The sequence below is a fragment of the Mesoplodon bidens genome (assembly GCF_964165515.1).
Source record: "Mesoplodon bidens genome assembly, chromosome: 2".
NCBI lineage: Eukaryota > Metazoa > Chordata > Mammalia > Artiodactyla > Ziphiidae > Mesoplodon > Mesoplodon bidens.
Window position 1 is genome coordinate 117,799,985 of NC_138177.1, and position 14,416 is coordinate 117,814,400.

General features: G+C 39.1%; 1 protein-coding gene across 1 annotated transcript in view; it reads right to left on the reverse strand.

Annotated features, from left to right (window-relative positions):
* Window positions 1-11,132, reverse strand: part of PTGFR (prostaglandin F receptor) — a gene marked incomplete at both ends in the record, with an annotated part of 67,025 nt that extends 55,893 nt beyond the window's left edge. Inside the window, one exon of the mRNA XM_081224000.1 lies at window positions 10,335-11,132. Within this exon, the coding sequence (XP_081080126.1) occupies window positions 10,335-11,132 (798 nt within the window). The remainder of the gene's footprint in view (window positions 1-10,334) is intronic.
* Between the last annotated feature and the right edge of the window lie 3,284 nt (window positions 11,133-14,416).

A 14,416-nucleotide genomic window follows, 5' to 3' on the forward strand; every position in this document is an offset into this window, starting at 1 on the left:
ATATAACACATGAAATTTAATATTCCTTAATAAGGATAAGATGTCCGTGGAAATAAAGGGAGGTCTTTCCTTTCCAACAGAGTTCCTATAATATGAGAGCGCCTCTCCACCCTCACACCTATATATGTCAGCTTTCTGCTGCCTTCGTTGCTTCATCCCTGCTTCACTTCTCATCCTGCATTCCGTCTCTCTGTCATTTGTGTGGTTTTTATTTTCCTTGTTTTCTGGTCCTCTGCCGTGAACAAAAATGCAAGAAGCAAAATAGGGGAAGATGTAATCAAAGTAATAACAACAATTACTGTTGCTGCTGCTGCTACAGCAATGTTATTATTTATTATTTAATACTAATACACTTTTGGGCCCTGAGGTTCCTCCACTTATTACTAAAGCAATTAACCCTCTACCCTCCTCCCAGGCAAGGTCAGAAAAATACAAATAGTTTTATTTATGTCATACTAAAAGAAAAAAGAGAAGGAAAAGGAGGACACACATAAGAGAGATTGGAGGAGCGAGCACAAAGGTTGTGGGTAAATTGAAGGAGCTAGAAAATATGATTCCTAGAATTTGGCTCAGGAAAATTTTCCCAGGTCATGTCTCTGTCTCTGTGCTTTACTATCCTCCTGGAGAGACACCCAGCCTTTTGTTCAGTAAAAACCTGCTCAAAGAATAAATCAGTGAGTAAATTAACAAGTAGATTAAAGAATAAATGATTTTTATATTTTCTTCATTTATATTATTAATGTTCATAGCAACTTGGTTTTCTTTATCTTCAGTCCTTGCTAACACTTTCTTAACCTAAATTCTTGGAAGGAATTATTGGGTTTTGTGATGCTTCATTTCACCAACATTTATTTCTCTTCTATACCCTGAGTCACTTCCTTTGTCAAAAGATAGTATAAAATACTACTTTGAATTATGCAATTTTTATTATCTGATTTAATTTTTCTACTACTCATATTTCATTACTTGAAAAATCTTCTAGCTTTTAATATTAATTTATTACAACCTGCTGTATTCTAATCTTGTTTGAGCCTGTCCCCAATACTAAAGAGTTTGTTATTCGTACACTTTTATATCTCTAGAAATTATATACATTATTATCTCTTTTCTCCTTGTTTTACCTTACAATTTACATTACTTGACTTTGGATCACAATTTTTTCCAGTAACATTTCCTTCTAAATGATATGCTATAGATATTTATAAGTTATCAAAAATAATCTCATCTACTACATTCATAACAATATGCCTGCTACTTTTTTTTTTTTTGCCCATAGCTATTTTATTGTATTTTTTTCAAGCAAGAGCATTTATTTGGTTATCCATTTTAAACATAGCAGAGGGATAGTTTGGGAGTTTGGGATTGACATGTACCTGCTATTTTATTCTAACATAAATTATAATCAAATATCTTCATATTTCAATTTTCTATATATGTCTTCCTTTTTCCTTTTCTATAAATACTGTTAATTAAGGCCATAGATATAGTGACCAATTAAATCACAGAGATTGTTATTCTGCATCTAGAACACTGCTTGGCACCTGGGAGGTGCTCAATAAAAGTTTGTCAAATAAGTAGACAAATAATTCCTTGTGGACCACCAAATTGGAAGTAACGGCTTCCTACTACAGCACCCTTATTCATTTAATAACTAATTAAAAAGTGCCTTTGATCAGCTTGTTGACAGATGATCTTTTGTTGGCTTTTATTGGTCGGCAGCATTAATATTTGCCAGTAATAGCAACATAACGATAATAGTATAATAACTGAGGCATATGGTACTATGTCAGACACTATTTTAACTTACATCTATTCATTTATTTAGTCCTCACAACAACCCAGTGAAGCGATACTATTACTCTACCTATTTTACATGTGAGGAAATTGAAGCACAGAGTGGTTAGGGACACACAGGAATCAGAAGAAACAGGACATGAAACCAGGTTCTTAACTACTACATGACACTGAGCTAATATTTTAGCTCCTCGAGTATATCTTTTACTCCAACTAAGTTGTCAGCTCTTCGAGGAAAAAGCTTTATCTTTTAACCCCTGGAATGGGCACAGCCCCAATAGTAGTACTTTATACATAACAGTCTCAATAGTTTTTTGCTAATTTTAGCTTGGTTCAATAATGTATAAGTTAATATCTAATACATTATTATAATTATAATACTACATTATTAGATTATTTGAGTTCATATAAGATGTGAAAGATTAGCACAAAACATCTTTACTTCTGGTGAGACAGTGAAATGAGGCACAATATCTGAACCTTCGAGGGACATTGTTCAGGAAAGTTTTCTGATCCCAGTGTGACCAAACCTTCTCAAGAGAGGAGAAATGGAAAACATCTGGAGTAAACACAGATGACTATTTCTAATTGAGATGGCAGGTGGCAATAACAGCAATAGATGCTTGAGGCTCTGGGGATTGTGTTGAGCATCTACTGTATGCCAATCACTATGTTATGAGATTGTAAGGAGGACAAATCATATTTTCCAGTGGTACTTTTAAGTAAGATCTATTTTTATAATCAGTTCACGGATGTACAAAACTGGCTTAGAGTAACTCCAGGTCACAGCTAAGAGATGGTGGGGCTGGGACCCTGCCCCCGGCCTGTGCTTAAATAACTAGAGCATTCTAAAAGGAACGCTTGATTTGGGACTGTGCACTAAAAGCTAAAGGGAATCTTTTACACAATCCAGTTGTCTCTGTCTCCTTTGCCCTCACACTGCAGCCACACTCTGTTTTGGCATTTCACAGTCTGAATTTAATTTGGGGATTCAGTAGCTTAGAAGGAGTGAGAAAAACCATCTCCCTGTCTGTATAAAGCCACAACTGTACCCACTCCCCTGTGGCATTACCATCCTGACACCCAGGACGGAGGGCTGACAGAATAACAAATTTACACAAGCTTTGAAAGGTAATATTTACAAATATCAAAAGACAAAATTCTCCTATTGAATGAAATCCTCTCTAAATACAGATAAATGACATTGAAATAACAGTTAAAATCTGGTGTGGCTGTAAATGATTTCCGAAGCAAACATAAATGCAAATGCATTTTATATACCTCCTATAAGGATGAGACTAAGCAAATAAAGTTAAAACTGGCAACCCAGAGAGATTTGGGGCAAATCAACATCTTGAATTGTTCTTGAAATGCTTGGGGGCTTAATTTAAAACCCCAAAACACATTAAGCCAGAGGAGTTTTAGACCCATGAGGGTATAAATTTAATCCACATGTTTCTGATTCATTTACACTTGAATCATTCAAGTCATGTTTTGTAAGTGCCGTCTCAATGTCTGATATGTTTGGGCGTTTTTATGTCTCTCTCCTTAAAAACAGGAAGCCATATTTTGCCAAGAGTAAATAAACTTAAAATACCTAAGTATTCCAGACAACCGTGCACAACTAAATCAACAGATTTTTGTGTAAATTCTCAACGTAGTAGTGCCTTTTTTTTAATTGATTGACTTTTGGTCCAATTTTGCACCATACTTTTCCATGAAGGGAGATCATATACTCAAATGAGTTCAATTCCAAAGGCCTATGCATAACTCAATATATTTACCAAATCACACTGTAAACCTATGTGTAACATACTTTATATTTAGATAATGTGTGAACAAATGGACTTCTAGAAAATGGTCCTAAACTGGATTCTATGGGAAGCAGACTTTGAGACAGAGATCTACATGCAGGCATTTTTCTGAGGACAGTGAGGTGATGAGGAAAGCAGGACTTGGCACAGGGAGAAACAGAGCTGGAATGGAGCTACAAGCTCTGAAGCACATATGACCCTTCAGAAATGTCCCAAATGAGGCAAAGGGGTAAGTGCTTTGGATCCCCACACCCACCTGTCACTGTACACAGAATGACCAAAGAGAGGGGGGCACAACCACGGGCAAGGCAGCTCCCTTGGCTGAGGGTATTTTCCCCAGGGGCAAAACTCACTCCAAAGGGGATCTGGGTGGGGCACCAGTGTCTACTAAGCAGGTCTGTTGGAGTTCTCTGAGAATTAATCCTCCATGAATATAAGACCTAATCAATCTTTTAGTCTGATTAGCAATACAAATTGAGCCATGTAGACACTCAATCAGCTGGCAAAGGCTTGAGGTAAGCAAGCCCATTTTATAGAGAAATGTCAACATTCACTATGGAGATTTTATGACAATGTACAACCAGTATCTGCAGGTCTTTACTCAAAGAAATTTTTTCCTTCTGTCTCCTGAAGTGACCCCGTCAAAGATAAAACACCAATAAAAAATACATACATTTTGGGAGAAAAAATGTGTGCATGTAGAGAAAAAGGTGGTGCTAAAGATAATAATGGGGCAAAAATAACTATGAATAAGTTATATCACCTAATTGTTTCCTTTGTCTTCAATACTTTGTAGTTAATACTTGGTTCCTTAGTTCATTCATTCAATAAACATTGGTTTATGACCTACTACTTGTAGAAACTAAAACACAAACCAGTAATATAGCTCCTAGCTACCAAGGACCACTGAGACTAACAGAGGAAATTGGCATGAAACATCATAACAAAATAATATCATTCCTAGTTTATCCATGATGCTGACAAAATTCCTAAATTCTAGCACCAGATGCAAATTGTAGAATGTTCAGGATTCTCCAGGACACCATTTCCAACTAATACTCCTGGGGAACCTCTGAACACACGTTCCCCTCTCAGACTTCTCCAATCCAAACCCCAATTCAAAGTATTGGAAGTATTCCCGAGGCTCTCCTGACCTCATCAGCAGACTGGGTCCAAAGTGGAAATGAGGGCCATTACCCACTGAGCCCTCCTTTATGTGAGATTCATTTAGCAAATACTTACTGAGCTCAACTCTGTGCCAGGCACTGGTCTCAGAACTGAGGACACAGCAATAATCGTGGTCCCTTCCTTCAAGGAGCTTACATGCTAGAGGCAGAAGCCAAAAAACAACCAAATAAACAGAGAAATGTACCCCATGTTATCCGATACTGCTAAGTGCTATGAGAGTAAATAAAGCAGAGCAATGGAGGAGAGAAGAGAAAGGGTACTTTTTAAGATAGACTCCCTAGACAACATGATATTTAAGAGAGGAGTCGGGGGAGAGCCACATGGATGTCAGGAGGAGAGTACTCCAGGCAAGAGAACACCAAGGCTTCGGGGACAGGAATATGTTCCCAAATCTCTCAGAACTGCTCCTCTGCCAGCTCCTGTCACTGAACTCACACCATGTACTCCATGTCCACCCAAACACAAGAGCAGCCTGAATTCCTATCATAGAAACTACATTTAATGTATCTCTAAAACATACCTTTTCATCTGGATATGAATTTTGAGCTGCATGAGTCTGAGTTTTTTATGAATTTCCTAAAAGTAGAACCTAAGTCTTACCAGTCCTTTCTCCAGACATCATGATTGCTGCTTTCACATTCCAAACCGGGGAGCACTCCCACTTCACAAAGGAAACCAGCTAAAACAATTTCTTACAAATCACCTCTAAGATCAGCAGCAATGCAAGAAAAACCAGAAAGATCTGACATAAAATTATATGAGAGTGAGAGTCCATTTGTTTTTAATTTTAGAATGAAACCCATTCGAAGCCCTTTTTATTTGGTATAATTAGATCCAATGATGGATATAATTAGTTAAATTTTTTAACTAATTTAAAAATTAGTTAATTTTTTTAGTTTGGGAAATCATTCAAACATGTACACATTATGTATATACATATTTATACATTTTTCATATTTTTCTTTTCACTTGAAGCGTGTAACTATACATCTGTTCACCATCCTTTCAGTGTAGAGGCAGGTGCACAAGACACATACACAGATTTCTATTACACAGGTCTTAAATACGATAATGAGAACCAGCCTCTCCAAGAAAGCAATATTTACTAGTAGTCAAAGTGTTCTATTCTGTTGTGTTGTTCCATCATTTGCCACTAGCCCTGTAAGACCTGATCATTATGATGCCAATACCTTTAGTAATTCAGTAGAATTCAATTAACCATTCGTTTTTTGATTTATATCTGACAAACATCTTAGTGACCAAATGTTTAACCATATGACTAGAAATACTAGCAGAAGAGTAACAACCTTAGAAAAATCAAATTCAAACACTACCTACACAAGGAAACACATTTTTTGGGTAAACTCACCTACATAAGATATCATTTTGCTCTTCATATACTTTATACTTCTTTTCCCAATTCAAAATGAACCTCAACCCTTGAAGAGAAAGTAAACAAACTAAATAGCCTTCCAGAAAAGATCCCTGAAGTTTAATTGTGTCATAACTCTACAGTTGCTGACTTAAGGAACAGATTAAAAATTACCATTTGGTTTCAATATTTGCTTAATTAACGCTCACCTACAGAACTCAGAATCCACATTCTGGTCAATCATTTCCAATCTCTTGACATTCATACTACTTAAGTTACAGTCAAGCAGTCAACAAGTATTTAATGCTCTGCCAAACTAGTGAAATAAGCATAGCAATAATAATAAATTCCTTTTAGGACTACATATTCTAGAAATGGAACATTAAAAAGAATCAGTACCTGTAGAAAGACAGAAGCAAAGACTATTAAGGAAATGTTACTTAGAAGTGCTGTTAAATGTCTTCATTTTCCCTGTCACTCTAGAAACATCGGAAAAAATCTTCAAGATTTATTTATTTGGAAAAAGTGATTTACCTAGAATGCATGCAAGACAATTTTATAATTGCCATTTGACTCTCAAAGATTTTTGTATTAACTTGTTGCTAAATGGAATTGTAAGCTAATAAGTACCTACTGTATTTTCCTGGATTTTTCAGTTGGGATTGTAATTAAATGAATTTATATGAGTTAACCATGTTTAAAACTATAAAATTCAGATATTGAAATTTTTTAAAAGTCATTAACAAGTTATATTTTAAACTAATATTACAATTGTACTACATTTCTAAATTTCAGTTCCTGAAAATACACACACACACACACACACACACACACACTTCCCCCTCTGTGGGGGAAAAAAAAAACAAACATTAAATTTTAAAAGAACACCGTAAGGGATTTTTAGGGTGGTAAAACTATTCTATATTATACTGTAATGGTGGACACATGTCAATATACATTTGTCAAAACCCACACACTGTACAACACAAGGAGAACCCTAATGTAAACTACAGACTTTAGTCAATAATAATGTACAAGTATTGGCTCATCGATTGTAATGAATGTACTACATCAATGCAAGATGTTAATAATAAGGATGACTGGGGGGTGGAGGGGTGGAGACATGAGGAGCTATATGTGAACTCCGTGTTTTCCACTCATTTTTCTGTAAACCTAAAACTACTCAAGAAAAATGAAGTCTATTAAAAGAGAGAGAGATTTCTAACAAACATCATGATCATCTTACCTTTGTATTAAAATCAATCATCAAACTTAATAAAGTATCCCCCTTTTCATCAGCTACAAATTTTAAAAGTTTTAGAAATTATGCCACTACTGATGTTTTGATGCAGTAAATCCTGCCAAACCCAGACACCATCATCTGCATTACTCACTTCCTCCTTTTAGTGTATGCACCTGTACCCCATTCCAGTTTGAGGCTTGAAAATGACAGTGAACACAGGTCAAAGAGTGTCTTCAGATGTTCATTCAAATGACAAATCCAACATTTCATCCTCATCAATTATAGAGAGAAGGCACATGGTGTAAAGTAGGCCATTGACATGGAAGATGTCACAATTATAGTGCATCTATGGGAATTTAGAAGCTTGGTTTCAGAGGTATTTTTTTTTAAACTAAGAAGCTTTTAAAATATAGGGTGGAGAAAAATGGCTCAGTCATTAATACCTATGCAGTTCCTCCTGGGCACTTAGTTGGTAAAGGAGAAATGGTTCAACAGAGGAATCAGTGTTGGGTATTATTTTGGCATTCCCAAGCCTGGGTTTTTCACTCAGGTTCCATTTAGAGCTGTCTGGTGGTCTTAATGTAATGTGCAAGGCACTTATGTCCAGGCCACAAGTTATAAATCCTTCAGCCAGAACTTGCCATGAAGACCCAAGACTCCACAATAGAAACTGAAAATAATGCTTGAAACAACTTAAAACATCAATCCAGCAAGGGGTATCTGTGGTAGACCTACTACACACCTAATGCAGAAACAATTTCCACACTAAAAAGCATTTTAGAAGTATTGATACATTGGTGTCATAGGTGTAGCAATAATTCACAGTTAAATAGAATGCAGACCTCAGAAAATGTTTCACAAAAATAAAATTATATTCCACTAGGAAATATGTTCAAAAGATGAATTAAATTGTAATATCTATTTTAACAGTAAAGAAAACCAAAAATTTAGGAAAAGAAATTAGAGAAAAACATAAATTCAAAATATCATGGTGAGGATGAAATTTTGTTACTTTCCATTCCCTTACAGTAGTTAACCTATAACTCCTATTTCTCAAAGTCAAAAGCCAGAACTAAGTAGAATTTAAAGGTGACTCAGAACAAGCAAAAACCAAAACACCAGTGATTAGCCCAGTTGTCCAGATTATCTGTGTCTCATTAAGTTCACTATTTCATGGTTTTCAGGTTTCCTCCAGAGCTAGGACCTTCATTTTTACATTTTCTTTAAATATTTTCAGCTACCTCTTTTCTCCCTTTCTTAGTATTCCCTTTCCAACCCTCAAATTAATTTCATTTTTGCTCAGACTCACTGTTTATTTTAAAAAGTTACTCTATTTAAAAGTTTAAGAAGAAGAGGAGCATTATTCTAAGGGAATTTCCTTTGTCAAGTAGCATAAATTAAACTCTCTAAGAATGAACACTGAAATGACTCGAAGTGTTGACAGAACTCATCTCTGCTATTCAGATTCAAACAACTGAACTATGAGCTCAGATGAGACCCCTAACTGGGGTCACCCAAGGCCTCCTAAATTGACAATAAGCCAGCCTCAAAATGTTGACTTGCCATTGACCGATGTAGCCTATCCTATCCTCGGTTGGGCCCCTAGGACCAGTTCTGGAACATCACGAAAAAAATATTTAAATGATACAAAAATTCCAGAAGCCAAATTCAAATTGTGAGGAAATAACAGGGATAGAAATAAGGAAATATTTTAAAAGTAGAAATCTTTCTGCAGAATAAAATCAACTACCATAGGATCTGTCTACAGCAACAGCTCTCAAAGACTTTTCTGTTCACCAGGACCAGCAGGATTGTTTATTAAAACTCTACTGGCAATAGTTCTTGGACAATGGACCTAAGGGGGCCTAGAAGAACCGCATTATTAACAAGCACCTGCATAACACGATGCAAGGTATGACCATGGCCTTTGTGTTATGTCTACCTTTGTCTCACCCTTTTGCTTTACCTCTACCTGGGTATCACCTGTATTACTATCTTTGGATACCAATCTGTTTCCCCACTGGTACAAGAAAAGGGATGAAAATAATCTTTACTGCCATCAGGAGCTACATACAGAAAGATGTTTTCTCTTTCATTGTATGTTATCACTTTTTCCTTCATAAAGTAAACTGTTGTAGAGAGTTATGGTCATACTTATCAATCATAAGTATTTTGTCTTCTACCTAGAAAGTCATATAAATGACTTATGTTTGTTGCTAATTATTTAAACTTAGCCGTCATTTCCAAATAAAAATACCAAGATGTTAAATATAGTTGCTGGCTAAATTGAAAAAGAGGAAGGAATGAAATGATAAGAGAAGAATCCCTGGTTCTCCTGCCAGTCATACCCCTCCCTGCATTACTATTATCCTGGGTTTGTGAACTAGTGATTCCTTACCTTATCTACCCATCTAGTTCACCTGCACTATCCAACTATCTCAACTCATCACCTCCCTTTGCAAGCTGAGACCTGGTCATTGTGTGTTGAGAAGCAGCCAGTCTATAAATTACAAGTCCATGTGATTTTCTATCAAGACTTACTGGAGTCCATTCTAATATTGTTTTATAACCATTTTTTTTCACATTTTAGAAACTAGTCATATTCAGTATATTAAAATTATGTTACTTCTGTGAAAATTACTTTATACCACACTGCAACAGGTAACACTATGGTTAGAATTGTTTAGGGAGATATTTCTTTTAATTCTGGGCTTGTGGGGAAATAACCATCTATGTCATAAATAGCTTAATTCTCAGCCAGAGCTGAGAACTAAAGTAAGTTCTGAGTAGAAGTAAATTCCAGCATTTAAAAGATGAAACAGCATTGCCCATCAAGACTACCAACTTTGAAAAGACAAGAAACCTTGTATTGAATATCGATTAACTGAACAAAGCAAAAATTGTCAAAACCATAGGTCCTTACCAGAAACGGACTCCAGCAAACGCAGGAGACACACATTATACCCAGGAGCTGGATGACCATTTCAAAATGATGAGACCTGCCTTGTCTGTGCTGCTGACTTTTAAATTTAACTCTTAAAAGTGAAATTCCTGTGATGGCATTGCAAAAAAATGAAATACCAAGGGCTAGGAGCCCCAGAAATGAAAAAAGTAAAAGATAAAACCTATCTTCCCAGTCTTTGATGTGATCTGTTTTGTAGAAACACCAGGTCTTCGACGCTTGAATTTTATAGTCACGATGCCCAAGGATGGGCAGCAAAGCTACGAAAACAGCAAAGAAGCACACTCCACTCAACATCATTTTAACATGTTTGGATGTAATTTTCGTAGAGTGAAATATTGGTTGGGTGACTCCAATACATCGCTCAATGGCCATCACACTGCCTAGAAAAAGTGGGCACAGACCAGAGAATACCATGCAGATACCAAAAATACTGCAAAGGACATTTGATTTGTCAAAATGGATCCAGTCTTTATCAGAAGCATATACAAAGACTGCTATAGCTCCATTGATGAGGTGCCCAAAGAAATCTGTGATTACCAGAGCACTAGCTAAAAGCAAAAACGATGACTTGTACTTCTGTCTAAATCTCTGGTATGCCTTCATGAGAATAGCAATAGCAAGGCTGTTTGATAAGATTCCCACTGTCATGAAGGTTATCGAAAAAGATATTGAAAGCTCTTCTTCCATTTGGCAAGTTGTATTTGAAAGGAGCCCAGCTGCAGGAGACACTGGCTGTTTGGAATTGTTCGTGGACATTGTGGTGGAGATAAGAGCTGGCCACTCAAGTCATCTCCCTCTCAAAACAGTGCAGGCTTGCGGTCCAGAGATCTGCAGCATAAAGACAGAGAAATTATGAGCCCTGGATAACTGTTCATCTGACATTGAAGGCCAAAGCACCCCAGCACCCTGTGGTGGGAATCAGATTTATCTGGCCTGTCATGAGCAAGGTCGCATCATAATGAAAACAGCACACATCCGCCTGCAGTTCCACATTTCATTTTCAAGGTAAAGAAGCTACCAGAATTGAGACCCCTTGGTTAACCTCTATGGCTACTCTGCCACTGGGCACCTCCTAAACTGCCTCCTGACACTTCACTGACACCTTAAAACTCCTAAGGTTTACGAAGTCGCTTAACAAGGCTAGATTTAAACCCAGTTGAGTTTTTAAAGTATAATAGTCTATTTTAATAACTAGGTGACTTTCTAAAGTTTCTGCTTTTTTCTCTGATGAGCTTTGTCCCCAAAGTGCAGATTATTTCTTTGAGACCTATGACTGTCAGGCAGACAAAATCATCTTCTCCAAACTTTGGGAGGGTGCAAAGTGGAACCACAAGCCCGCTGACGCTGCATGGGGCTTCTCTGAATAAGTTCTAAAACTATTTGATTTAGGTCAAATAACAGCAAACCACACGCATCAGTGACCCCTGGAAGGCTCAGTGTTGAGTCTCTAGGAAGATTTTCTGGTCCAGCTACCACCTGTGCAGAAACGTTGGCTGATGAGAGCAAAGAAGGCGGGCCGCCCTCACTGTGGGCGCATCTGCCTAGATGCTGTTGATCTAAGTTACAGCTTCAGGGTAGCTACATCCCAGGCGAATTATTTATTTGTCGCTCTTTCCCTAGTGAGTTGAGGCCTGAGTCACAGACCCTCTATACCCGCCACCACTGCCACCCGCCCCGAGCTATTTCCACCGGCGTTTCCCCAGCAGCTTTCCGGGAGGCTAGGAATTCCGGAGCCAGCCTTTCCTGGGACCTGCCCAAGTGGGGCCCTCCCGGGACTGCCCGGAGGGCGGCCGCCTCCTCCGGTCTTACTCACAGCTTGACTTTCGATCACTACTACCCCACCGCCCCGAGGCCTCTGCTTGCAACATCCTTCCCAAACCTCTTAACTGCCTGAAACTTTCTGCGATTGCTCAAACGCCAGGGGCCGGTTTCCCTCCCACCCCGGGGGGCGCCAAAGGCCTGCGCTGGCCAGGATGCCGGAGTCGAAGTGTCGCGGGCGGGGAAGCAAGGAGAGGGAAGGGGATCTTTTTCTTTACCCGTTTCCCTCCTCTGAGATCCGTTCTACCCGGTCCCCAGGCGCGCACCTCAGGCTCCAGACGGATCAGACATTGCTCTGCGGGTCTCCCCAGCTTGGGGCATCTGGTCCAAACTTGTTGGCCAGTTCAGGCTAAGGTGCCCTCCGGTGCCGCTGGCTGCTGCTGCCGCCGGGCATCCGAGGTGGGGTGGCTAACCCTCAGTCGGGTGGCCAACGCGTGGGAATCCAGCCGCTGAAAGGGTGTTTACCTTGGCATCCCGGGCCGCGGGAAGGGCTCTAGGTGGAGCAGAAGAGCGCGCGGGTCCGTGGGCCATCCCGCGCCCGGCTCCGCTCCGTCGCTGCCGCCGGTTCCTGGGGCGCTGCGCCGCGCTCTCGCTCCGGCTCCGGCCCGGGCTCCGGCCCGGGCTCCGACTGTCTCGCCGCGCGTGCTTCCGCGCGCTCGCCCAGCGCGGAACCTGCCGGGTGCGCTGGGCTCCTCTGATCCTTTAGCACCTAGCGGCGCTCACCGCCTGGGCGGGGTGGAGGGCGCGGTTGACCTCCGCCCCTTGCTCTCCGCCCCTTTTGCGTTGAGTCCAGAGCCGGACCCGGAGGGACTTGAGCACCGCGCTCGGATGCTACATCCCCCTCCTCAGCATCAGAGCGGCCCTCTCAGCTGCCCGACCACTTAAGGAAAAGTTTTGTTTTAAACTCATTCTCCAGCTAAAGGCGCCGTCTCTACGGCTGTAAAATAGGAACCAGGAGAGCTGAGGAAAGCCTTCAGAAAGCTGTCGTGACAGCGTCTTGAACTGTCAGATTGCAGTTTGCAGACAGTTCATCCCAAATCCAGCTCAAAAAGGATAAAGAAACCAGGTAGAAGGAAAGAGATGGTGTATTTGAGCTTAGGGACCGATATCCCCAGGAAGTTAAAAACAGGTATTCGGGCCACGTGTTGTCAATGGAAAGTCACTGCCTTAGGATTCACTGTCACTTAGAGGACTGGACTGTTCCTAGCTTTCTAAAGAATGTGAGAAGGGAAAGGGATAAGCAGTATTCTCACAGGACACATGCAGATAAAGCATTAGTAACATTTTAATGATCAAAAAAGCCCGATGGTGAGAGAATTTCTAGTGGTATGTTTACCCAAAGAGATGTGACTCTTAAATTTTGTGGAGATTATTTTTATGATCAAGTAAAGAAAAATCCACTACTTCATTAGCAATTATAATTTGAGCCATTTTAATGCTGTAACCACTTTTTGCTAATATTGTTTTGATCTGTACCTATTAACTATCTCATTTTTATAGCTAATCGCTTATGGAAATCTATTACTGACCTTTGCTCTTTTTATCAGTAAAATATAACCACAGCTTTTGTGAAAAAACAATGCCACATGGAAATAAACCCTCTTTTCTCCATTCTAAAATCAGAAAGGGCCTCTAAATTCCTAGAAATTGGAAAGGATCATAAAGTGCTACAGTGAGATAAAATAAATTAGCCATTAACTATAGAAAAGAATGATTGCACAGCTTTCCCCTGTGGTAGATATTGAGGTTTTTTTTAATGATATGATCATAACTTGTAAAATAAACTGTTACTCAGGTATGGTCAGGGAATTGAAAAATTTGGTTAACCAAATATTCTGCTTAGTAGAGAAATATTACATCTGGATGAACAGTGTCCAAATAACAACTATGTAATAAACCACATGGAAAATGTGCATGACACAGAGAACTATTCTTTCCTTTAGTGATTAACAGCACTTAATCACATTAGATGCAATTACCTATTTACTTATGTCTCTCCCACTGAATTGAATTCCTGCAGAAGTCTCATTCATCTCTCCATCCTCACCCAGGACTATGCCTGGTCACTTATCCAACGCTGTCTGAATTCATCAATGTTACAACCAACATTTCCAGTATCACACTTCAAAATCTTGAACAGTCCCCATCTCTCGCTGGCACATCTCACTAACAACAGCTGCTCAATCTACTGGGTAAAAAAAGAGAAAATTCGAGCTTCCCTG